The following is a 27,525-nucleotide window of genomic DNA, read 5'->3' as shown; positions in this document are numbered from 1 at the left end:
CACCACGAATCACCTGTTCTGCAAGAGAGTTGTTTTTTTTCTTCCTTGTAAATAATGCAGTGTAATGCAGTGTGTGCACATCTAAGTGCTAACCTGTTGTGGTCGCCGTGTGTGTAAAAAACCTGTTCTTGAAGAACTCAATTTTTAATGCAGTGTGGGCCATGTGCATCACGTGTTGAGGAAGAGCTCATTTTCCTTGTAAGTAATGCTGAAATACGCGATGTACATGTAGGGCCCCATCCGCACATCTAAGTAATCAGTTGTTAGGTGCTGTTCTGCGTTGCCTGGCATCTTTGTAAATCTGGCCCAGGGACTGTTCCAGCCTTTGAGAAGCTTTGCACCAGATGCATGACCGCACTAGTCACTGTCATAGAAATATTGTGCATCTGTGAGGCACCTCTAGACCCACTTGCATGTACTGCAACATACATGTCGATGAGAAGGGTCCCAGGTGCATAGAGGAATGCACACTGATGCTGTAGTAATCTTAGCGGCTGGCTTCAAATACATTTGGGAGGTGTAGTCAGTAGTGCTGGAGTAAGCAAGGGGCATATTATCAAGAAACGACGATCAAAGTATCCTGAAGTCAGTGATCCTTCTCCGGCTGATGTGGTCAGGTTCCTAGGACTACTGATCAGATCCCACGAGGTAAGGGCTAATCGTATCACTGTGCCAGTGTTTCTGCACTTAAGGTGCTGGTGGCGCCCTGTGCGACAATGTTCATTCGTGTGTAAATCAGTGTATAGGAAATGTTACATCCATACTGGTAGGCAGTATAGTTTCAATTAAACAATTTCCATATACATCAAAAAATCTGGCTAAGGGTCATTGGGAAATACGCGATGTTAAATACTGCAGAAGAACGCATTGTTACGGCTCACGCGATGTTAAAACCGCGTTTAAAACGTCCACGAAGCAAATGTCCCCGCGATGTAAAACCGTGCAATGTAAAGACGGCCGCGATGTAAAAGCCGCGTTGCGATGGCAGCGCGTGAAGAAGCAGTCGTTGTAATGGGTGTTTCCCGTCCAGACTAGCGCTCAGTACTTGCAGGATCCCCTCGTTCGACGGGGGTTGGGGAAGACTCACCTTTACCTATACTACTTAGCCACATGACTTCTCTCCATACATGACTGGTTCAACGGAGGTGGTCTGGTACGGCCTACAGGCTTGAGCTGGGGGAGCTGGGCCTCGCTAGAATCCAATCCTTTCTATATGGGACCCCGATTCCAGCCTGTCTTCCGGAGGTGACGCGCTCGGTGTTACTGGCCTGGCGGGCGGCTCTGCGACACACCAACTGGACACATACACTGACCCAATGTACACCTTTGTGGCATGGGACCTGGCTTAGGGAGGTGACTGGGCTTCGGGGATTCGAAGCTTGGGACCTTATCGGCATCACGCAGCTTGGGGACGTGTGGGTGGGGGACCATATGCGTTCCTTTGAAGATCTCCGAACCAGGTACTCACTGCATTCCTCACAATTTTTTCGCTACCTCCAGCTGCGACATGCCCTACGCTCACATCTCACAACAGGCACGAGGTTGCCAGATCATAGCCCACCTGAAGCCCAGATTATGTTTGGGGACTTGGGGAGAGGTGGCATTTCCCGCATTTACCGTACACTGATTAACAATGCACCGACTTCCTTGGACCGACTGCGGACGCAATGGGTGGATTGGGTGGTTCCCCTTGAAGAAGAAGACTGGCGGGACGCCCTTATGGGCCCCAGAACGATCACTGCCTCCGCTAGGCTGCGCTTGGTACAGCTCTACTATCTAAATGCTGCATATCTTACCCCTTCGCGCCTTCATCGCACAGGGCTTAATCCGTCCTCAGCCTGTAACAGGTGTGGACATGAGCCTGCTGACTTCCTCCACATGGTTTGGGCTTGTCCCCTCTTGGCGGGATTTTGGCGGAGCATCAAGGATGAACTCTCTGAAGTCTTGGGGTGGGAAGCTCCACACAACCCTAAACACACGCTCCTGGGCATCACTGATGGGCTGGACGGGTCGCGCAACGAAAAACTGTTCTTTACTACAGCTATGGTGGTAGCTAAAACAGATATTGGGCCTCTTGGAAATGCCCCGAGCCCCCAGGGGTGGGGCGTTGGAGGCATGGAGTGGACTGGTGCGCCACACAGGAGAAAGTCATGTATGCAGCACGTGGTTGTCTTAAGAAATATCGCAGAATTTGGGGGAAATGGTTGGGAGGGGGGGGTCTAACTGTGAGGGGTTTGACTGTCTACATCTTATTTCTACTCTATTAATGTCTGCATGTTGGGTGTTGAGAACTCGTGCTTCTAATCCTCGATCATTGCAATACGGTGTGGATTGGTTGGTGTTTTTCTTTTGTAAAATGAATAAAAAGTTGTTTATCAAAAATATATGTATGTATGATATCATGTATGTCTGCTAGAGAGCAGCGAAGCATCGAACAGTACACGTGGTCCCAAGTCATCGCTCCAGTTCGTTGACAAGGCGCTTCTTGTGCTTAAAAGATGCTGCTGGAGAGGGTGGTGGGACGGGAACTGGGTGACACCCTCCTGGGAGGGGGGCGGGGTGAAGAGGAGGATGGGTGGGGGATGAACCCCTGTTGTTTTGTGGTGTAAGTATCTCATTACCGTCCTCTTTTACTTCAACTCCCAAACTGAGTCAGTAGAACCAGAGACACTTTAAAATACTGAGGAGAATAGTGTATGTAGGTGAATAGATTCTAACCCATCCTTAAATATACACCAGGCGTGAAATAATGCCATATGCGCGTGCGCACACTGGCTAGTGGCTACAGATACTCCTTGCAGGATGCACGTGTTCCAGTGGCCCACGGAGCAATGCTCCCACAGACCGTGGAGACACAGTTCCCACGGCCGCTTCGAGCTACAGAAAGGTGCCCATGCAATGACCCGCCGGGGCCGCAGCACTCACGTTTCAGGACGCTTGCCGACTCTCCGCCCCAGGCCCTCTCTCTCCTTGCCGTAGTAGCTGAAGTCCCCCTCCGTCATCTCCGGGAGAGCGTGCAGCACCGGGGAGGCTATGCAGCGCTGGGGATGGCGTGCAGGGCAGGGGAGGCTGTGCAGGGCAGGGGATGCGTGCAGCACCTCAAGGCTGTGCACCTTCCAGGTGGCACCGCTGAGGATGATGTCGGCAGAGTGAGCCTGACCCTTCACCTTTCAGAGGCAGTGCTGGGGTGTCAGAAGGATTCTGTGCCCTGGGCTCACTGTGCCACTGGAATCAAGCTATCCTGGTTGAAGAGGGGTGAAACCCTGAAACCGGTCCTAGGATGCTTGTTTCCGGTCCAGGAAAGACCTGGCTTGGCAGTTCGGGCTGGACTGTCCCCATGAGGCACAGGGTAAAGACTGATTTGCATATGGCCAGGTCTAAACTGGGGTGGCATGGTGAGCAAAAGAATGATGGATTTAACCCAGATCTCTTGACTGGGGGTGAATGTTTTGATTTGTTCTGCATTCCGTCCATCAATTGTGTGTCTTTTACGTGCCCAAGTTTGCAGCACTGGGGATGGTGGACAGCGCCAGGGAGGCTGTGCAGCGCCGGGGATTGCTTGCAGCGCGGGGTATGCTGTGCAGCGCAGGGGATGGCGTGCAGAGCCGGGGAGGCTGTGCAGAGCCGGGGATGGCGTGCAGCACCGGGAGGCTGTGCAGCGCCGGGAATGTTCTCAGGGGGTGCTCTGCCCAAGTGTGCAGTGCTGGGGACGGTGGACAGCGCTGTCTGCAGAGCGGGCCTGTCCCTTCAGCTTCCAGGGGGCAGCTCTGAGTACAGCGCCGAGGCTGGTGTGCTGGAGAAGGCCTCATCTGACTCGCACTCCGGGGGTGCTCTGCCCATGTGTGCAACGCTGGCGTCGGTTGACAGTTCAGGAGCGGGCCTGAACCTTCAGCTTCCATGGGGCAGCTCTGGGTACAGCGCCGAGGCTGGTGTGCTGGACAAGGCCTCGTCTGACTCGCTCTCAGGGGGTGCTCTGCCTCTGCCCAGGTGTGCAGCGCAGGAGCTCACCTGTCCCTTCTGCGTCCAGGGGGCAGCTCTGCCCAGTTGGCAGTGCTGAGGCTGGTGTGCTCGGAAGGTTCCTCTGACCTTTCCACCTTGTAGATGCTTGCTCTGCCCACACCCCAGAGCACGCGTGCAGGGCAATACCCCTCTGTGGCGCTTTCACTTGCCAGAGGCCTGCGGTGCCCTGTTTATACCCATCCCAGAGGGCGGCTGGATCCGTCCGCTCCACCCCTTCCCAGGAAGAGGCTTATGATAGCATTTCGAGGCACAGGTTTGTTTCAGCAAGGTGTTTACAGAGCAAGCTTTGTGACACAGTGTTATCAGTGCAACAACACTACCTGTCCCGAGCAGGTGCGAGGAGGGAGGAGAGGGGGGGCACGAAGAAAGGCAGGAGGAGAGAGAAAGGGGAGGGGGCAGGAGCAAGAGAAAGGGGGCGATAAAGAGGAGAGAAAGAGGAAATGATAGGGGAAGCGATGGGGGCTTCAGGGGGTAAGATGAAGGGAATGATGAGCGAGTGGGCGGCTCCAGGACAGCTTCAAAGGGGGAAAGATTGCGCGCTTCAGTGAGATAGCTCAGTGGGTTCCATTTGTGTTGCTGATATGTGGACGTGGACTGCAAACCGCAGGTTACAGTCCAACATAGTGCTGAGAGCAGCGGCGCTCCTTAGGTAAAACTCTTTACACTGCTTGCCCGGCTCTCAACTAAGAGCTAGTCAAAGCACAACTATTTTTCACCGAGAAAAGTTGCATAGCAGCACACTGGATCTACCCAAAAAGGCACGGCGTGGATACCAATTCAAAACAAGCGCTCGCCATTGCCTTTTCCTTCCCGTGACCCCGTGCGCCTCTGAGCTCCGTGTCTGCTTCACAGCTGTTGTGAATACTTTTCTTATCTGCTTGTTAAATAAACAAGCAGATAAGAAAAGTCTTCACGACAGCCGTGAATCAGGTGAGCCAGTCCGGAAAAAAGCCAAAGGGAGGCAACGAAAAGCCCTCCTTTCCAATGGGAAGCCAGCATTTACCATAAACGCTGACGCTACCCAATGGAAATGAGGGGCGGGGCTCGAGTCCCCTTTTCGAAACTGACTTGTTGACTATAGCTCTCGCAGGCGAGGAGCGCATGTGCGCTCCAACGCCAGGCGAGACCTAATAAGCTATACCTTGCCATCTCCCAGGCAATGTAAGTTATGGAAGCACTGACAGGCATTGGGCTGAGATGCGACCTCTGGGACCTTGTCACTTTCTCCTCTACATGGACTCCTGGCACTAGAAAGTGCTATCTGCGTTACATTTGCACTCCCATGTTCTCACACAACTAAAACCCAAGAATACATTTGAAAGCTAGTCAACTGCTTTAAAGTTCTCCAGTATTGGGCAGAATCAAAGTCTTTGCTGCATTACAAGCACATCACAGTTATTACTATACCTTAATGTTTGACTCTCCTTAAACAAGCATTAACACATCATTCTTACAAAATCATTCTTTCTCGCAAGCAAGTTCCATTCACCTCACCATGTTATACACCTCAGGTGTCCAACGTAGGTCACGGTGCATCAAACTCAATCTTGTCAAGATACATGCATAAATTAAATGAACCTATCATGTACTCTGAATGACTCTCAATCACATAGCAGTGGATATCCTGACAATGGCACAAGTATCAAGCCCGACTCGACCAATGCCTGGTGTAGAATGGGTTCTTTTTCTTTCCTGGGTCTTATGGTCTGAGGCTGTCTTTTTCCACCCACTTGGACAGGATCATTGCCATCCATCAGCCCTCTGTTTTACCCTTTGACTTTCCAAGAGTACCAAATAGAGATTTATTTACACATGGTTATGTTGCTGGAAGCTCTTTAATTTAACAGTAATTTCCAAATTAAACTGAGAGCCCGGTCTTCTCCCTCTGGTAATTCAACTTTAACTATTTTATGAACTTGAACCACAAAATATTAAAAACATGTTTGAACTTTACACCAAAAATTTGGTCTGCAGGATATGTTTGTTCAAACCCCATAAATGTTTCTATCCCAATAAATTAGAAACACCTTAGACTATTATGCTGAAATATGGCAAAGAGACAACTCACTCTTGCCCAAAGTCAAGTGCATCCTATCGATGGTCCTTTCACAAAGTTATGCGTAACTGAAAAGATGGGGTACAAAGAAATGACCATACTTGCAAGGCAGAGTATAATAGATAAGGAGCCCAGATGCTGGTGACAAGCTGACCTGATTTGGCCAAGATGTGTGTGGCCTGCTGGCTCATGAGGAGGGTCACACGGCAGTTGATTGCATCGATGGCCTCCTGCATGGCTTTCACCCGCATCTTCAGGGTGTTGTTCTCCTTCTGTAGCATGGTGTTTTCATGGAACAGGTCGCTAAAGCCCTCTGAGCCATCCTCGCCAATTACACGTTTCCCCTGTGTACGAAAGAGGGACACAGAACTCTGAATTGGACAAGCCAACACAGTTGTGTACACCTTTATTTGTCCCTGACCCTTCTTGACTTTCTTCTCCATGCTTTCACTAATGTCACATTAACTCCATATATGGTTATCCATTTTAATTTATCTTCTCTGCAAGTTTCTGTTTCCTTTATCTTTGTCTAAGATCACTCACTTAATTTTATACCATGCTTATACGCCCATTTAATTGCTTGCATTTTAATGCTGCATAATTTCCATGCCGCCCACACCCATCCCCTACTTTTCAGCCTATACCTCTTCCTTCTGTGCCTCACCAGTTATACCAGTTTAGCACCCCTTGCTTTAATGTCTCACCATTTCCGCTCTCCTTTCTGCTTGACCCTTCCCTCCTATGTTTCAACTCTTCCTACCATGCATTACCCATGGGAATCTATCTGATTCTATTTAAACTACGCTGCCCCTCTTCCATTTATGGTCCTCATCTTACAACATTTCCCTGTGTAAGCTATGCTCAATCTCTTTTCCAGGTTTGTCTGCCCTTTTGCCTGTGCCTTTTCTCTTCCCCCTTGCACCGCACCCCTTCTTTCTGCTTCTCACTTCATTTGATTCTCACCACATCCTTCTGGGGGAACCTTTGTGTTACTGTCCTAACCCTTACTCTTTTGTCTCATCCTTCTTGGCTGATTATCATTTTTTCCTCCAGTTTCCCATCGATCCCTGTTTTCTTTCTCAAAAACCCCTTCTGGACCTCACAACTTCTTCCTATTTCTCACCACAATCTTCTTTTTCTTATCCTTTTTCTATGGTACCATCCCTTTCAGCTGTTTCTCAACGGCCTATTATGCCTGAGCATCTTTCTTCCATCCTGCTTCTCACCCCTTACCTGATCTTTGCCTCCTGTCTCTTGCAACTTAATCTTGCACCTCAGTCCTCCTCTTCCTGCTTCTCATCCCTTCCTTCTGTGCCTCTCCCTCTCTTCCTGTTCTCATCATTCCCTTATTCTAGTTTCTTAATTCATCCTTCTGTGGGTTACTCCCTTCTTTCTGCCTCTCACTGTTTCCTTTTATACCTCTCCTTTTACTTAAGATTCTTACCTCAGTGTACTTCACTTTCCTCCTTTTCAAGTGCTTCATCCTTTCCTAACTACCTGACTCATTACTCCTGCTCGTCATACCTTCCTGAATTGCATCACCCCCTCCTCCTGTATTTAATTTCCTCCTCCTGGTCCTCTTCCCATACTTTAATTGTTCATCCAGTTTCTCACTGTTTCTTTGCCTACCTCTTCACCTCCTCCCATAATCCTCTCCTTCATCTTATTCCTCACCTCTTTTTTCTATTTCCCACCCCTTCTTTGTAGTTACACATTTTCATCCATGCCCTTTTCTTTTTTCTCATGTACCCTCTCTTATTCTAGTGCTCTCCTTCCTCCAATGCCACATCTTACTATCAAATGTGCTGTTTCTCACCGCTTTGTACTCCATTAGTTCCAATTGGAGGCGGGCAATCTCTGCTCGCAGCGCATTGATCTGCTGGCTGGTCTTGTCTTGGTTGACCACCACCTTGTTCTTAATATTGCGTGCACGGTTGGCATATTTTAGTGTATTTAAGGTTTCCATGAAATCACGATCCGAAGGGCTGACGCAGGCAATCATGATGGTTTGACTGCAGAGACACAAGACGGGGGTGAACCATGGGGAAACTCTCATTCCTTTTCGAAGAATTACATTGAGATCTCCAAACAACCTCTTTGCGAGTGAACTACCTTCTTATCTATTATCCAGCTGAAGCAGTGCCTAATGTGCACTTTGTTGACCCAAACATTTCTGAGTGTTTTAAGAGCTTGGAGGATATGAAGGCTGATGAGAACAGAGAATTGCTATCAAATGCAAAATCTTCAATAGGCAAGAGTGTCCTAGTCCAGGGCCGTGACTGGGTTGCATATGCTATGTTGCTGTCAGTAGTGGCACATTGAGCAAAAGACCCAAGTTTTTAAATGACTCTCTAATGTGGCCAGCAGCACCTCTCTCTATTCCGGCACAGAGACAAGACATAGCTGTGACACTATACACACGCTGAGATGTCCCCAAGGGGATGAGTATTGCGCTATATCAAGATCCAAATAACATAACATAACATACCTTCGTGTTCTACATGACCTCTCCTGTTACCTGTCTTCTTCCCTTCCTACCAGGCAGTCAGACAACTAGGGCCAGCTACTCAGAACACATTATGCTCTGTTTGGTGACATATTAATGATTTGGGGGAAAAGACCATTCAGACGATTAACCTTATTTCCTTTATCTTGTGTCCATTTTTCTTCTCTTTAGGGCCTATTTGCCATTTCTGCTCGCTGCCCAAGTGCTTAATATTACAGTGGCACAATCAACACATGGTACCACAAGATTTACTAATAGACTTATCAGATTTTCCAGGACTGGAAGCCTTGCACAGTGTTGCAATGTACTGCAGTCCTAACGCAGCTCAGTCTCTGCTGGTATTTCCATTGTATCTCATTCCTCTAGAAGAAAACACACAAGTATGTCTGGGTGTTATTGAAAAGGGCATACTGGTTAAGCTAAAAAATAAAAAGATAATGGTGTTTTACATCAGCTACACTGTCCTTCTCGTGTCACCCACTCTGTCATAAGGGCTTGATCTGGATTTTCAGTAATCACCTCCCTTGCTTGAGAAGTTCTGAGGTTAGACTTGCATAGTTGTGTTTAGGGCATTATACGTTACGTACTCTACAAAAGAACAAGCTACGCTGGGGAAGTACTGGGAGCAAGTATGGTGTTAGATAATCTGGACACAAGATGATTTGTATGAATTGAGAAATGTAATGGTCAAACTAGGTTAGAAATAGCCTTTATGTCGATGGACAGGGTGAAAGGAGGGGTCATCAAACCAAAGCCCAGGGTATAACTCAATCTACATTGATACTGATTTAGAGAATCACAACTGGAAAAGTTCATTGAAATTGAATCGCTTGGTACATCAAAAAACGATTAAAAAGAAATGGTCCCACCTTAAGCAAATTGTATTTAATTTTCGAATGGAAACGTTTTTCTGGGTTTATCTAGAAATCAACGCTATTCCTTTTAGTTGATCCAGAACCATCCCTATATCATTGGAAAATTACTGATTGGGAAATGTAATTTGTGCGGTGCAAACTGATGAGAATTAGGAGAGCTGTAAAGCATCATAAGCTCGCAGGGTGGCACAAGGGTTGCAATATCTTTTGAGCTGGATAATGGTGCACTTGATATCTGCTTGTTAAAAGACACGGCTAGGGAGAAGTCTGTAAGTATTAGGAGTTTGGCTATGGTTTCATGTGCAGGTAGCAGGATGTCTTGGGTGCTTGAGGAATAACACAAAAGGTGTCAGCTAGTCAGCTGATCGACGTGTGTGCTAAATGGCAGATATGGGATGCAGTTTGTGAGGCCATCTGTTTACGAGTTACATTGTAGATCATGGATGCACATGTGATCATGTTGGCTGTAGGGTGAGACCTGGACATGCCAGCCGAACAAAGAACAGAGTCTGGTTGATAGCTATGAGTTTAAGAGTTGTGGGAAGTTATGAATGTCAAAGGGCTATCTGTATATTTGGAACTGATCAACATTTTTTAGTAACTTAAGCTCTAGGATGCAATGACAGATTTGGAGCTCAAGACTGTACTCGATGGGAGCTCATATATATCAGTATCATATTAAGGACGTTGGGGGGGAACAGAAATCTTTTTAACCCTCCCCCACTCCCCATTTAGAGCTTGGGGCTGCACACTTTCACTTCAGTGACACTCTGAGAGCCGGAGTCTGGCAGGAGTGTGTCATTGGAGACTGGATTCGATTTTTATGTTTACCTGTTGTGTCCCTTTGTGTCCCAGACGTAAACTCACCTCCCTGGCGCTGTACTTGTTGTTTCCCCAGTGCCCCTGGTGTGAGGACGAAACGGCGGTTTGGGGGAGTGGCGCGAGGCACAGAAACGCCGCAGCAACCACGGACTACATCCCCCAGGTGCCCCAGCAACTACCGGCGCGCCGCTGACGACACCACCAGCGCCCGGAGGCGCTACTTAACTGCGGAGCGCCGAGTGCTCTTTGTGTCCCAGACGTAAACTCACCTCCCTGGCACTGTACTTGTTGTTTCCCCGGTGCCCCTGGTGTGAGGACGAAACGGCGGTTTGGGGGAGTGGCGCGAGGCACAGAAACGCCGCAGCAACCACGGACTACATCCCCCAGGTGCCCCAGCAACTACCGGCGCGCCGCTGACTACACCACCAGCGCCCGGAGGCGCTACTTAACTGCGGAACGCCTCCCGCCCCGCGGGACGCGCGCGGGGATCGCCGGGCTAAGCCCGGGCAAAGGGCAGGCCCTCTGTGGCCCTCAGAGGCCTGAGGAGCCTGGGCTGGGCCAGAGATCTTGGCTGCGCAGGGAATGTTCATAGGTTACGATCTGTGAATTCATATCTTAATACTTACGTGGGTAAAAAGTGCTGACTGTTATAGGACAGTACCTCTGTAGCTATTCTGTAGACATTATCGTAGACAGCTGGTAGAAATAAGCTAACCTGATGACCAAAGGAAAAAGTGATAATATTTCGTCTGGGATGGGCACAATGGATAATTACCCGATTAGGAAGGTAAATCAGATCAATAACGATAGAAGGGCATCCCTGGGACAGGAGACCCCCATATCAATTCATGAAGAGGCGCCTCTTCTAGTGGTGGATACACCTGTGCCCAGTATTCCCATTACTGGCGTAAGGAAAGTTGTAACGGCTATAGCCCAGGTGTATGATGAGAGGCATGAGGATCAGCCAGACAACTCTAGGGCTGGAATAGAGCATGCCTTATCGCCCGTAAGATTGGTTAGAAAATATAAAAAAGTACAACGGAGATGTAGGGGGAAGTTTAACCAAAAAAGAGTAGCAACATCCAATCATAAAAGGGGCTTTTTCCTGGAGTCACTAACGGGAAAAAGTTCTGCTCTGGGGCAAATAGGGACTGTGCCTTCGCCAACGATAAATCCAACTAACATCTTAGTAGAACATACTGGGTTATTAAATAATGGAGATACAGAGGATAAAGGAGAAGTGCCGGTTAGTATCTGCACTGATGATTCTCTGTTAAGCACGCCTGTTAACACTTGTGAGCCTTTGCCGAGTTTCTACAGTAGCAATGATGAAGGGTCATTATATCTTCCTAGATTCTCCTCTGTATCTCCCTCAAACTCAAATGATATGTTATCACCTAGGGTTAAAAGCAAGATAAGAGGGGGTGGTCCATTAAAAAAGCGGCGTACTGGAAAATTAAAGAAGAGTTCAACCTCAATTTTGAGGGATGTGGCTGATCCACTGACTCCTCCCACGGTGCCCTTAAAGGCAACCCACTGTCCTATTAGTGAGGGTGGCCTATTGGAAAAAATTGAAAACTTGGTGAAATTATTATAGCAGCCCCTTTTAGAAAAGACGATGTTGATTAATACGCACTTGGATCTGATCGAGAAAAAGGTAGAAGCCAATACACTTCTACTATCTGATCTGGCGAAAGGGTTAATTAATATAAACCCCAGTAAAATACCCGTAAAAATGACAGCAATAACTCAAGCCCCAACATGTCCTACCTCCTCTTCAAAATTTAACCAGGTCGGACAAAAGCAAACTCGTCCTCCCCCAATTAAAGTACAGACACCCCCTTTGCTGAAGAAGAAGCCTGCTTCTAAGGTGCAACTCCAAAGTAAAGTAGGTGATCAAACGGAGGGTAACTTGATCTTAGAAGAAAAAACAGTACCATCGCAAAATACGGTCAATAAGGATAGTGAGGATGGGAATTTTAATAATAAAAATTGGCAATCACACAAAACAGTAGATTTACCGCCAGAAGCTGCACCTCATGCAATTGTCATGGCGGGTGTCCCCGAGCTCCCTTTTGGGAATAGGGAAGATTATCAATCCCTAAGGAATCAAGTCATTCACTGGCTTTGTAATAATAGACCCTTGCCTGCCTACATAAATGGGGAAATCCTAAATGTTAGGCTTTCCAACTGGGTGGGGTCACGACCTAAAGATAAGATTGGGGATGTAATTATTGTAAATTTTAAAGACCATAGAGCTGTTAGGTATATTGGGGACTGGTATGATTCAAGTAGTAGTGACTCCATCTCTACACATTATCTTAGTTATTTCTATCCATACTCACAAGCTCAACATCCTATAAATCAGGAGGCAAGAAGGCGGACTGTGAATAGGCTTGCTTTTAACCAAGATGGATATAGTTGGACTCCTTTCTTGCAACCACAGAGTTCATTTAATTCCCACCCTAGGCAGTTGTATCCTTCCACCTCAGGCCCTAATTATGGAAATAATTATTTGCGGGATAATAGAGGCATGGCTCTACCCGCTTATAACGTACTAACCCACAATCGGTTTGATGTTCTTTCAGGCCTTGAATATGTGGATTGACACAAGAAGGATACTTGTTATAGAAAAATATCAGGTCTAGGTGGGCACACTGACAAAATTATTGGGAATGTAAAAGAACAGAGGATCTGGGATGGTAATGAAGATAGCATACAAGTACAATCCGCCCAAAGAGTGACTCATGCTGATTTTGGGAAGGACAGTTGCAAGATCTTGAGCAACCTTGACTTAAATGAGGGGGAAAATAATGGAAGAGTTAGTTGCCCGCGATCTGAAAAGGTGTCGGGTAAAGCATCCTTATGTGACTTTGGAGCAAATGAAACCAGGAAAACCTGTACATTCCTGTTTTGGAATGTGGCAGGATTACGGGAGAGAATTAAAAATCCATCTTGGGAAACTGTTATAGATGGTCATGACATCTTGGCCCTCCAAGAAACCTGGTCTATTGAACCAGTGTATATAAGTGGTTATAGAAGTTTTTTTACTCCGGCTGTGGGGGGCCAATACGGGAGAGCAAAGGGAGGTTTAATCACGTTTGTCTCAAACCAGCTCAACTTTGAGCAGGCTTGGTTCACGCCCAAATCTAGTATTTATCAATTAATAACCTTAAGCAACAAGAAGGGAGTTAATGTGGTTGTTATAAATTTTTATAACAATATCCTGAGGAAAGAAATTCCTAGCATCTTAAAAATGCTGAGGGAGGACATACAACATGAAACAGATAAAACTGACAGGGAATTAATGATTTTATGGGGGGGGGGGGGGGGGTTTAATTGCCAACTTTGCACAAAGGGTAAACAGGGTATTTGTGGCTTAATGATAGAGCAGGAGATAAACCTAACCCATTTTGACCATTCTCTAACTGGGGACCTATTAAATGATATATTGGTCATGTTTGACTTGGGTTATGCAAATGAAATAGCCCAAAAACCTACTACCTTTGTGCCTACATTTATTGGTAGAGGAGTACTGTCTACCATTGACTTCATCATTGCCTCAAATAGTTGCAGCCATAAGATTACCAAGATAAAATTTTTGGAGCTGCCATTAAGTGACCATCTGCCTCAATTAATGGAGGTTGAAAACCCATTTTTTGATTGGCATGAGGATGTGCCCTCTATGTGCACAGTTCCTGATGTGGCCCTTGGGAGACAGAACGGGTACACTTTAAAATGGGGTAAGGCTGTCCCGGAAATGTTTTTAGGTAAATTGTTGAATGTTTGCTCAAATAGTTTTGATATCTGCCTGGAAGAAAAGTCTAACAATGAGCAGATAATTGAGCATTTTAATATAATAGCTTCCACAATTAAGAAGAGTCTGTGGGTGGAGGTAAAGAATAGGGCAAAGGGTAACAAAAGTTGGTTTGACAATGCCTGTACAAGGGCATTGACTGACTTGAAACATGCTATTCATAGGATACCCCGAGATCTTATAGAAATAAGAGGCTGTAGGAAAAAATATAATGAGGTTTTAAAAAATAGAAAAAATGCTATAAAAAGGAGGCCCTAGAAGTTCTATGTGAAGCATCACAGCTTAGGGATGCATCTGCATTCTGGAGGGCCGTAAACACCCCGTTCCTCTATGACAAGTCTAAAGCGCGCATATAGATTGCAATTGCGGAGGAGGACTGGGTGGAGCATTTCTCAAATCTTTATAAGTCTCAAGATGAATGCCATATTATAGATTCTGTTATAAGGGGCAATATAGGTGCAGGGGCTGAAAAATTGGTAATAACCCTGAAGGAAGTTACGATGGGTCTGAAAGCAATGAAGGGTGGCAAGGCCGCAGGGCCTGATGGGATCCCAGCAGACTTGTACAAAGCAAACATTGAGATCTGGGGACCCATGCTGGTACAACTTTTTAATGCAGCACTGGCAAGGGGCTTAAACCCGTCTTGGTTCGTCTCGGTCATTGTACCTATATATAAGAAGGGAGATAGACAAAGCTGTGTATGTTATAGACCAATCTCCCTTCTAGACTCATCTGTAAAAATCCTTGGGAGAATAATCCTGGCAAGACTACAAAGTTGGGCTGAGGAGAATGAGATAATGAGCGACCTACAGTATGGATTTCAAAAGGGCATTGGTACTGTCGAACAATGTTTAAATGTAATGATTTTGCAATCTAAGTACACGAGGATAAAGGGTGAACGTCTGTATCTCACGTTTGTTGATCTCACGTCAGCGTTCGACTGTGTGTCACATGTTAAACTATGGGCAATCCGGAGAGAGCTGGGTGTGGAAGATTCCATTATGTGCTTTCTGAGAGAATTATACTCAGGAGCCACAGCATCGATCCGTTATGGTAGGGGGGGCCAATGTACCAGAAAATTTGGGGTGGGTCGTGGTGTACGCCAAGGTTGCGTTTTGGCCCCTTTTTTATTTTTGGTGTACATAAATGGACTTGAGCATCGCCTGCTGCAGGAGTGCAGGGATATGCCTTGGGTTGGGAAGAGGTCTATCCCGGCACTCTTGTATGCGGACGATGCAGTCCTAATGGCCCGCACCCCCTTGGCCCTACAAAACATGATAATATCTTTTGAGAAGTTTGTCAAGTTTAGACTTAAAAATTAATTGTAGTAAAACCTTCTCCATGAATTGTGGCACTAGACCTGGAAAGCAGATAAAAAGAATGTTTATAAATAATGTCCCATTGGAACATACCTCTACTTTCCCTTATCTTGGTATTTTGTTCCATGAATCTGGGGTGTGGACTAGTGCTGTAAAGGCCAGAACCCTTTTGTTCTTAAAAACCATAATGGCCTTAAAGAACTTTATTAAAAAGCTGGGCGGGCAAGAAACCTATAAAAGAAATTTTAACAATATATAAAGCCACGTGTACATCGGTAGCTTTATATGGCTCGGGTCTTTGGGGGTATTCCAATATAGACTCAATTCAAATAGCCGACAGTAGGTTTTTGAGGGAGGTCCTGACAGTACCACAAAGACAACCCATCCTTTTGTGGCATAGGGTATGGACAACAAATGAGTGTTATGAACCGGGCTATATTGCAGGATGTATTAAAATTGGATAACGTGGGTAGATCTGATTGGCTAAATTATGTTAAACATTTCCTTGTTGAAATTGGTTGCCAACAATATTTTGATGACCCACTCTGAATGGGCAATATATCCAGAAAACTGCTGAATAAGCTATGTATGGAATACCTCGAGGAAAAGAGAAAGTGAGAGGAAATGAAGAAAAAGACAGTAACCTCGCATCTCTTGTTGTTAATTGGCAACAAAGTACAGCCATACTTAACTCTGCCGATGTCAAATTATGATCGATTTCTTTTGACCCGTTTTAGATTAAATATTGCTTTTAGACTCTTGTCCTTCCCAGAAATGAATTCATGGATGCAAAATTTGCCTATGTGTCCGTGTGATGACTCCTCGTCCCAATCTGACATCCATATTTTATTGTTCTGTAAATTTTATATTTTACCACGTAGGAAATTCATTATCCCACTCCTCAAAGAATTGAAAATAAATAAATGTCGCCCAGCTTTTTTAGAATTCCAGAGAATGGACACTGTTCTAACTGTTACTGTAGTGTTAAGCTTTTTTAAAAATGTTTTTAAATTACGGAAAACAATGGGGGTTGATGAAATATAATAGATCTGTTCTTCCTTATACTTTCCCTGTGTAAATTGTAATTTGATGTTGTTGCTTTTATGGTTTTTGTCTTTTAAACCGAATAAAGTACTTTTTGAACTTTGAACCTGGACATGCCAGCCGAACAAAGAACAGAGTCTAGTTGATAGCTATGAGTTTTTAAGAGTTGTGGGAAGTTATGAATGTCAAAGGGCTATCTGTATATTTGGAACTGATCAACATTTTTTAGTAACTTATGCTCTAGGATGCAATGACAGATTTGGAGCTCAAGACTGTGCTCGATGGGAGCTCATATATATCAGTATCATATTAAGGACGTTGGGGGGAAAAGAAATCTTTTTAACCCTCCCCCACTCCCCATTTAGAGCTTGGGGCTGCACACTTTCACTTCAGTGACACTCAGAGCCGGAGTGTGTCATTGGAGACTGGATTCGATTTTTATGTTTACCTGTTGCCGCCTAGTGAGTCTTGTAGGAGCCTCGTCAGTTTTGAGTCCCTGTATGGTACGTGTCCGCCTTTTTTACTCTGGTCCCCCAAAGCACTGATGACATTTCCCAAAGCAAGCTAGAAGAAACACACAAGAGAAATGTTCTCTATGTCAGAGAATGTGCACAGGTTTCAAGATGCAAAAATGCAGTAGTATGTACAAACTTTCACTGAAGAATTCGATTCACAACCCTAAAGTTAGCAATATGATTACTCCATGAGAAAGTTTAAAAAAAAAAGAGCCTGGGAGTGGGAAGGATGTTCAGCGAAGAAATTCTTTAAAAAGCATTGTGACTGTGACCAAAGAAATGTCCTAGAACAAGCGTTGTACCAATAACCCTAAATCACTAGAGACACCAATATTTTGGATGGGAAAAGGACAAGGAAACACAAACTAAACTAGGAACAGTACATTCAAGTCAGTCCCAAGTGCTTTTTGGAGGGATGAACTGCTCATTCACCCCCCAAAAAATGTTTGGAGAAATTATCCCTTCTCTGTTTAGGAAGTCACAAATGTCCTGGTAAGGTGACAGAAAGAAAGGCATAGACAGTGTACCAGACCACAGTTGATTGAAATCCCTTCCTTGGCCCTGTCCCCCGTCGCACCCGTACGCTTCAGTCGCTCTGATCCGGCTAGGTCAACAAAATGGAACTTTGCTGTCAGTGTTTCATATTCGCTTGTGGGCTGTGATGTCTCTGGCAAGCCATTGATTTCTCCATTGACCTGTTGTCCAACATGGAAAAAAAAAGTAAAGCATTACACTCTGCAGAGAAGGCATGAGAACTGTCATCATGATGTGCAATTTTGATAGACCCATTGTGAAACTAAGATGTTCCCTTTTGTTCACTGCATTTTGTGCTCACGATTTGCTGGTAAGGAGCATGGTTACTCTTTTATTGTTTTTTTTTTTATCATGTTACAGGATTCTAATGTTATATAAAATCATTTGCCAGATACCAACCATTAGAATTTCAACACCTTCTCTTGTGCAATAGTGTTTGCAAAACATTAACCAGGATCATGTGCACATCAACCAAAGTGCATTTGCACAACACCTCGTGAGCAATTGCACAACAACCTTTCTACCAAAGTCATCCTGAAGAGTTTAGGCAGAGCTCATAAAAGTATTGCACAACTTGAAGTAAAAGCATTTATCACAGAAAAGCAACAACATAATGTTTACCAAAAGCAGTTTATTTGAGTGTAAACAGAACTGAAAATATTACATGAAACACAAGCTTTCAAGCAATATATACATTATCATCCAAAGCATTTACACCATTTTTTTCTTTGATTTAACGATACGTTTTTTTACTTGCATATCTAAGCACACAATGAGGGCTCCTGGGGGCGCCACTCGCAGAGTGTGCACCCCCGGGCAGCTTCGGGCACATGGTATGGCCGAGGCAGGTAGGCAACGCTGATTGGTCGGCGCTTCGGTAGCGCGAGTCTAACATTCCAGAGCATTCTGTGTAGGCGCCTGGAGTGTATGACAGGAAGGTCGACGAATTTTGTGGGTCGTGTGAGGCGCCTTTGAGGGTAATTAATAAGATCGTTTTTCGTAATGGAGTCATCCGCTTCAGTGAAGGAGGCGCTGCGGGTGCTATACGAGGCAGGCAGGGAGGATTTGTTGATTCCTGGTGTGCTCAGTGAGGCGTGGGTTGGGTTAGAGCAGCGGGGGCGGCAGGCTTCAAAAGGCGTTTCCGCCGCTGTCGCCGCATGCATTTCCAGCGAGGGTTCACCTGAAGTGGTGGGAAGCGTCTCGAGCGCTTTGAAGCAAAACTCACCCCCTCCTCGTCAGCCGCCTCACAGGTCAGCCTCTGCTCCTGCCCCAGTCATGTTTTTAAGGAGGGGGAGGGGCCGCCCACGCACTCGGGCAAGGTCCTCTCAGGCTCATGTGGGGAGAGATATGGTTACAAAAAGAGCCAGAGTTAGAGCGAAGGGCTCGCTGGGTAAAGAGAATGTCGCAAGGGCTCCACCAAGTGGCCAAAATGTGAATAGGCCTGTTTTAAAGGAGCACAGTTGTAAGCAAGGCAGTGGCACTAATGTTGTTGCAGTGAATAGGGGAAAGGAGGATGAAATAGCAGAAGTGTCCTCACGGGACAGGGATTTGTTGCCGGTTATTGCCAGTAGTCAAGGCGACACCATCCCGGGGGGGCACAAATCCCATATGGAGCAAGTTGCGCTTTCTCCTTTGCCTAGGCCAATTTTTGGTACCGGGGGGGAGCCGGAGGAGTGTTTTATGAAGGACATGCCTGCCCCTTCTCAGTCAGAATTGCATGGTATAAGTGACTTTACGCAATTCACGAACGCTCCACAGTCTGGGCGGTTGGGGCAATGGGTTTGGATACCTCAAGAAATTAAGGACAAAGATAGGTTGCTGAAACTCAGTCACAGGGGTTCATCTTTTGCTGCGAGTTCAAGCGGCTCGCAGTCCAACGTGGGCAAACCACTGCCAGTCACAAGAAAGGGCAGTAGAAACGCTAATATCAGGCTTCACACGTCCTGCAACGCCAGAAGTATGGAGGAGGGAGATTTGTCAACGAATTTTCCCACACCGCTGGACCATTCAAGAGCTGCAATTTTTAAGAAGGCTGTGAATTGGAGGGAGTTTGATGGGGGTATAGGTGATGGGGCGCAGCCAGGTTGCAGTGGTAGGGACGGGAATACAAGCAGGGAAGGGGTGGTAGTTTCCGAGCAAATTATGGATGACGACGATTCTGTGGAGGAAGGGGAAATTTTGGAAAGGGCAAATCTACGAGAAGGTCATCAACAGGTTTGGGAAACTGCAAAAGGGGGGGGGTTCTACTAAAGATTTGTCTAGATTTTATTTTTCGCAGAACGCATTAAGCGAGGGCACCCAGTGCAGATCCATCCCAAGGCATCGTAGGGGAGCAACGAACAGATCAACGACCGAGGAACAAGGGCAAACTCAGTCAGGTGAGGTGCATGCGCTTTTGCCTCCAAAACGTACAAGGGTCGATAAGGGAGTGGGTACTGATTTTCAGCACAATGTTGCGATCAATGTGGGGAAAAATGCACAGGGTGGCGGCGAAGAGCAGCCTTCGGTTAGCAACTCCAAAGGTACGGTGAGTTCAGAGGATAAGCAAAAATCAGAGTCAGATGACAAATCTGCATCAAGGTTCAAACGTTTACCATATATGGGTTTTTCCATGCCCCTGGGAGCACATTTGAATAAGTCCACTAAAGAAAAGATATGGAGGGGGGATTTTGTTGACGTTTTTAAACTGCTTCACAGGGAAATTCAGGCGAAGGAGGGTTCAAAAGAAGAAGCATGGGAGTTGTCTAGAAGGCCCAGGGTACCCACAAACATAGATTCTTGGACCTCTGTCTTCCTTATATTTGCCAGTGTTTACTGCGAGAAATTCCCGGATAGATCAGTGTCCCTTTTTAAATACCTCGATACAATCAGGAAGGCGGCCTCAGAATTCGGGGGATACTCGTGGTTGCATTATGATGAGGAATTTAGGGCCAGACTAGGGTCAATGCCGGATAAACCATGGGGGGAGGTTGATAATGAGCTCTGGATACAATGGATGTATCCTCAGCGGCCCCCTCCTTCCATGCACACGGCCAGTGGTTTAGCCGTTGCGTATCGGCCCTTTCAGAATAGACCCACCCTGGGGGGGGTGGGTAATGGGAACAAGCAGCAGTCAGCCATTTCCGGGGCATGCTGGAATTTTAACAAAGGGTTCTGTACAAGGAACCCCTGCAAGTACAAGCACGAGTGCTCAAAGTGCGGAGGCAGGCACGCAGTTTTGCAGTGTTTTGGAGAGCAGGCGAACTGGGGAAACAGTTTTTCAAATAGGGGCAGAGGTTTCTCGTTCCAGTCTGGAAACAAGGGCTTCTACACCAATCAAGGTGGACAACCTATGTAATTGGTTACGTTTTTACCCCAACTCTCAGGAGGCAGCGCTGTTAGCATGGGGCTTTAAGGAGGGCTTCAAGTTAGGTTATCAAGGCCCACGCTGTCGCCGATTTGCCCTGAATTTAAAATCCGCCAATGCTTTCCCTCAGGTGGTAAGAGAAAAATTGATGACGGAAGTCCGGGAGGGAAGGATGGCAGGGCCTTTTGATTCATGGCCCCTGGATGATCTCATTGTGTCACCTCTGGGCGTTGTTCCAAAAAAGACTGCTGGAGAGTTCAGAATGATTCAGCATCTTTCGTGGCCTTCAGGTGGCTCCATAAATGATTTTATATCCAGGGACGATGCTATGGTGCAATTCTCAACTATAGACTCAGCTTTTCAGATGATCAGGAGGTCAGGGGAGCATTCGCAGTTAGCAAAATGCGACATCAAATCAGCCTTTAGACTCCTGCCAGTTCACCCCTCTGATTTTTCTTTGCTGGGAATCTTTTTTGAGGGAAGTTTCTTTGTTGACAAATCCCTTCCTATGGGTTGCGCCATATCATGCAGATTATTTGAAGCTTTTAGCTCCTTTCTGCAGTGGTGCTTTTCTTTTATCACAGGACACACCGGGGTAACACATTACCTAGATGATTTTTTGTTCATAGGCTCAGCCAATTCTCAGCAATGCAAAAAAGCTATACACGAGTTTGAAAGGCTGGCTCATGAGTTGGGGGTACCCTTAGCTGAGGATAAAACAGAGGGCCCCGCTTGTTGCCTTACATATTTGGGCATTGAAATTGATACCTCTGAAATGCAGGCCAGATTACCTCGGAAAAAGATTCAAGAAATAGCTAAACTTTTGGACCACGCATGCTCAGCAGCGAAACTAACGTTGTGGGAAGCCCAAAGCTTATTAGGCCACCTAAATTTTGCATGCAAGGTTATTCGTGCAGGCAGATCCTTTTGCAGGCGTTTGGGTTTCTCCATGTCAGGCCTGAAGCTCCCTCACCACAGGGTTAGAGTAACGGCTCAGATGCGAGCAGATTTTGAGGTTTGGTCGATTTTTCTGGCAGAGTTCAATGGCATAACAATCTGGTCACTAGAAGAAGATTTTAACTGGGAAATGCAACTTTTTTCCGATGCTTCTGGAGCCAATGGTTTTGGCCTTTTCTGGGAGGGAAAATGGTGTGCCGAACGATGGCCGGCTAGTTGGGTCGCCCAAAAGAAGAGCATAGCCTTCCTGGAATTTTTTCCTTTAATAGTGGCTCTAACTGTTTGGGGAAAGAAATTGGCCAACAGGACAGTCTTATTCAACGTTGACTATAAAACAGTGCTCGATTTGATCAACAGTCAGAAACCTAAAGATAAGCCTTTGTTGAAATTGTTGCAGATGTTTATGTTAGGCTGTCTTAAACATAACATTATTTTCAAAGTAAGGCACATTTCCGGTATCTCAAATAACATCGCGGATGCCCTATCTCGATTTCAGTGGGAGAGATTCCGTGGCTTGGCGCCAGGAGCAGACAGGCGGAAGACTCCAATACCCGACGAGATATGGAATCTGGTGGTGTGAATGTGTACCATCTCATCGAGCTCTCTTTAGCAAAGAGTACAAAGCTGGCTTACAGGAGAGCTTGGCTGGAGTTTCTTGACTCAGGTGCTGCATGTAGGAGTTTTGATGGGTTGGGGTTAGAACAGCGACGAAAGGATGTGGTGCATTTCATTACGCTCAATATCAGTAAAGGCATTTCTTCCACCACTATAGCCGGTAAGCTAGCCGGTATTTCATTTTACGGAAATTTTTTCTGGGGCTACGAACCGTCAGCAGGCGAGATGGGAAGAAGAATTCTTCAGGGATGGGCTAAGACAAAAAAGAGAGGTGCATACAGGAGAGATCCTATATCCCTGCAATTGTTGCATAGAATAGTCACTATATTACAAGAAGTTTGTTTTTCTGTTTTTGAATTCCGGCTATTCAAATTGTGCATGGTCTGGCTCTTTTTTGGGGCTTTTAGAGTTTCGGAGTTGTTAGGGAGTGTAGCGAGCAGCGACATACCAAAAGAAAACATATCCTTGCGGCAATCCGACAGAGATTTTTCTTCAACACTCTAAAACAGACCAAATGGGCAGGGGTGCTAAAATAATACTACAGGAGGTGGGTGGCTTGTTATGTCCTGTGCAAGCTTGGCTAGATTTTTTGTCAGTAGGCGGGGCAAGTTCAAAGTTTGTATTTAGGCATCGGAATGGGTCACAGCTAACTGCTTTTCAATTGTTGTCTGTTTTACGAAAGGCTTTGTCAAGATTGGGCAAAGATCCAACCAGTTTTGGTACCCATTCTTTCCGTATTGGGGCAGCATCGGAAGCAGTTCGCTGGGGTTTTGCTATTAATGATGTCAAAAAATTGGGACGCTGGTCATCCGATTGCTGCCTTCGCTACATTAGACAGTTAGATCAGGACAGTTAATGTCGCGGAATATTAATTGTTTTTTCATTTTAGGTTGGGCTGCCATCTTGGAAAAACGTCAGCCAAGAGTCTGGATGGTCGGTCATTCCTTCATCAAATGGGCAGCTAAACAAGCCGAAAAACGGCACTTTGGAAAAAATTTAGGTTTTTCTTCAGAGGAAGTGCTGCTCTGCTGGTGGGGAAAAAGTGGCATGAGATGGGGGCAGTTTTTACCTTTGATGAGCGAGTTATCTGCAAACAGCAAACCTGATGTGATAATTTTGCACCTGGGGGAAAACGATTTGGTACAGTTGTCAGGTTTGTGTCTTTTAATGGAAATGAAAACTGACTTGGAACTCTTTTTGAACACTTGGCCTCATGCACAGCTGGTTTTGACTGCTTTAATGCCTCGCAGGGTTTGGAGAGGGGCGGACAGATTTACTGCCATGGAACGAGCGAGGAAAAAAGTCAACCGCGGCATGCAGCGTTTCTGTATCCTTAATAATATTCATTGGCTTGTGCATAGTGAGATAACCAAAGATGACTATCAATTTTTCAGGCATGATGGGGTACACTTATCTTTCATTGGCAATGAGATTTATATTCTGAATATACGAGAAATGATTTTGAAGATTTTGAACGCAAAAACATGGTGTTGAGTTATGCTGTTGAAGCGGCAGCATCTGTTTTTTCAGTTTATGCAATACTTAACTGTTTTTAGAAGGAAAAATTTTTCTAGTTCCAATATAATCAATTATCGTCTCCATTTCTCCTTCCACCTCACCCCCCCCGCCCCTCCCCCCTCTCCCTTTCTTCCCCTCCCTCCCATAGGATTATTTCATGAATTCGCTGTATTTATTGCAGTTTTTCTGGGTGCTTACGCCGCCCAGCCTTAGTGGATGGTGGTAGTTTTTTCTGGTTAAGAAAATTTTGCTATTGTTTTCCACTGTTTGGCGACAGTATGTATGTGTATATACATATATATATATATATATATATATATATATGTGAATATACATATATGTGTATATTTAATTATATATATATATATGTTCTTCTGTTTCTTGCACATGGTGCTGGTTGATTTTCTCGTAATAAATGTTTTTCCCAGTTGTAGCGGCTGGGGGCTCAGGTATATTTTGGATCGTTTTTGAATACATTTGCCATTTCAAATGTGTTCAAGTGAGATTTTTTGAGCGGGAGGGGGGACAGGAAAAACACCTGTGGAAGGGTTTTTCCTGGTGGCAGAGTGGAGGAGATCAAGACAGGCAGGAAAGTTTGGGGGCGTTAGGGATAGCTTCGGACAGAGGAAAGCAAGGGAGAGAAATTGGAGGCAAGAGTTAGGCAGGAGATGGAGTTAGGGGTTTCTGGGAGGAGGATTAGGCCGAGCAAGGTGGGGTGGTAGTTGTACGGGGATATTGCTTAGGGGCGGGGGGTGTTAGTTCGGATTATGTTTGATTAGGACCTGTTTCTTTGCCTACCTGTCCAATAAAGCGGCCTTTTACCCCACTTTGAGTCTTGGTCATGATTATTGCCCGATGAGGGCTCCTGGGGGCGCCACTCGCAGAGTGTGCACCCCCGGGCAGCTTCGGGCACATGGTATGGCCGAGGCAGGTAGGCAACGCTGATTGGTCGGCGCTTCGGTAGCGCGAGTCTAACATTCCAGAGCATTCTGTGTAGGCGCCTGGAGTGTATGACAGGAAGGTCGACGAATTTTGTCCCACCCTCCCCACCCAAAGAGAAAGGGGAAAGGGAGAGAGAAAGGGGAGAAAGGAAAAAGGAAAAAGAAGGAGAAGGGGAAAAGAAGGAAAAAAAAAAAAAAAAAAAAAAAAAAAGCGCCATGAGTAACGCTTTGTCTGGGAGGTTGTCGCTTGGACAGGTGGCAGAGTGGAGGAGATCAAGACAGGCAGGTAAGTTTGGGGGCGTTAGGGATAGCTTCGGACAGAGGAAAGCAAGGGAGAGAAATTGGAGGCAAGAGTTAGGCAGGAGATGGAGTTAGGGGTTTCTGGGAGGAGGATTAGGCCGAGCAAGGTGGGGTGGTAGTTGTACGGGGATATTGCTTAGGGGCGGGGGGTGTTAGTTCGGATTATGTTTGATTAGGACCTGTTTCTTTGCCTACCTGTCCAATAAAGCGGCCTTTTACCCCACTTTGAGTCTTGGTCATGATTATTGCCCGATGGAAATATTTCTAGCCTTATGAAGAGGCCAAGACCTCCAAAGTTATTTAGATCAACATAGCAGTGTGTGTAAATATTAGAATATAAATGTGACTAATTGCATCTTTGGAACAAGTATCGTTTACACAGTTTTAAATAAAGCATGTGCGCACATAAAGCATGTGCACACAGCCAACCAAAGTATGCATATAATGTCAGGGAGAGCATTTATGCAGCTCTACCATTAAGAGATCATGTGGCATCAACCAACAGTATTTGCAGGACTTTAATAAGGCACAAATGCGTTTCCTCATCCAAGAACTTTTGTGTCAGACAAGAGCATGTACTTGTCAACCAGGATAACATGATCCAACAATGTAAGTGCAATTATAAACCAAGATAATTTCTGTGATATAAAACAAAGAATTTAGACAATGCCAAATGATAAACACGGAATATGATAAGCCGACTGTATTAAGCAGAGGAGTTGCATGATGCCAGCAACAATACTGTGCATAGCTTTCAATTAAAGTCTTTTTATGATGTTTACCAAAAATATTTACCAAGCCCCACCTAACATGCCTTTCAGCTACATATACAAGTTCATTGATGCAACAATGACATCTAACAGTTGAACAAAGAAGCTAGGCACAGTCAGCCTTGTAAGAACATGTGCAACATTACCCGAGAGCACGAGTGCAATTTCAAACAAGGGTGTTTGTGTGGCATATATTACAAGATTGTTTCTGGTCGTTTCATGAGCATTTGGCCAGAATCTTTCACACGTGTCTGTGCAGCATGCACATTCTGCGTTGGAGAAAACATTAACTATGAGTCATTGTGCAACATTAAAAAAAGTATTTTTTCAACCAGGAACATTTAAACAATTTCAATCAAGTTTGCGTTATATGTCAGTCAGTCAATGACAAGCCTTTGCATGGTCTAATGGTAAATTGACTTACCCGGCATTCCCCTAAACTATTTATATGATCCACAGCAAACCCTTTTACACAGATCTGCTAAAAACAACATTTCCACACTGTCAACCATGTGCTCTCATAACATCAACCCAAGCCTTTTACAAAACCTAAAAAAAATATTCATAAAATGGCAACTAAATGCGTCGACACAGCGTTAATCAAAGCAGTCTACTTGACACCTTCCCAAAGCGTTCTCAAAACTCCAGGCAAAAATGTCAATCAGAGTTGTAAAGAGATGCATAGCATTAATCAATAGCATGTATACACTAACAATCAAAAGTATTCACTCAAAATCAAGCCAAGGACCTGCTATGCAACATTACCCAAGAGAATGAAAACTACATCAACAAAAAGACAGGAATACAGTGGCCACGAAACGATTTTGATGATATCAACCAACATGACAAGCCTGGTTTGTTGTCATTATATCAGTCAAGATCAGTATCAGGTAGTCCACCAGTATTTCCAATTGTTCAACCAGTTGTGTTTTCTTGATGGCTCCCGCTTGTATTTAAAGAGCCCACGTCAGTAAATGTGTGTTGAGAATGTAACCAGTCACGAGAAACTGTTCATCAGCAGAATTAATGAAAGTGTCTACATTTTCCACTGTGGTCAATCACGTCTCAGAAAGCAGAAGTTGAACTCACCAGGGGTGAAGGTGGGCACAGCCTCATTTGGCACAAGTGTATGGTAAAGATGGCATGTGAGCGGGAGCTCTGGACATTCATCTGGGTGCTGGCAGTAGTACGAGACAGAGCTCCCTGCTTGAGACACTCGAACAGCTGAAGATAAAAAACAGAGAGATAACACTTCAGGCAAAGAGCTGGAAATGTCTAAGAATACACAGTAAGAAAACCTCAACAACACGTTACCCTGATGCAAACACTACAATAGGGCGCACAGACATTTCTGATAGTGTCGGTAACTCTCCCTCCTCCTCACAATGCCAGAAATCATGCTCTCAGAGATAAGGCTCTCTCTAGATCAAACATGCAAGCACAATTGCACGAAAATTGCATACGTGTTCAAATTAGATTGGTCCAAACCATCAGGTGCTCTACATTTACCATACACAGTACTGGTGATGATCTGAAGCAGAAGCAGCTGGGAGTGGCAGGGAAAACATGG

The 27,525-nt window shown here is 45.5% G+C and overlaps 1 protein-coding gene across 3 annotated transcripts in view; it reads right to left on the bottom strand.

The window, feature by feature from the left end:
• Positions 1-27,525, bottom strand: part of KIF21B (kinesin family member 21B) — a 1,294,294-nt gene that overhangs the window by 591,328 nt on the left and 675,441 nt on the right. For all 3 annotated transcript variants that reach the window (XM_085643177.1, XM_085643182.1, XM_085643184.1), the window contains 5 exons: positions 27,045-27,179; positions 17,502-17,669; positions 16,908-17,023; positions 7,893-8,088; positions 6,231-6,420 (listed from right to left, as the gene is read on the bottom strand). In XM_085643177.1, the coding sequence (XP_085499303.1) occupies positions 6,231-6,420; positions 7,893-8,088; positions 16,908-17,023; positions 17,502-17,669; positions 27,045-27,179 (805 nt within the window). The remainder of the gene's footprint in view (positions 1-6,230; positions 6,421-7,892; positions 8,089-16,907; positions 17,024-17,501; positions 17,670-27,044; positions 27,180-27,525) is intronic.

Source organism: Triturus cristatus, chromosome 1_1, assembly GCF_964204655.1.
Source record: "Triturus cristatus chromosome 1_1, aTriCri1.1, whole genome shotgun sequence".
Lineage (NCBI taxonomy): Eukaryota > Metazoa > Chordata > Amphibia > Caudata > Salamandridae > Triturus > Triturus cristatus.
Note: the sequence above shows the minus strand (reverse complement) of the source record. Positions and strands in the feature narration are given on the sequence as shown.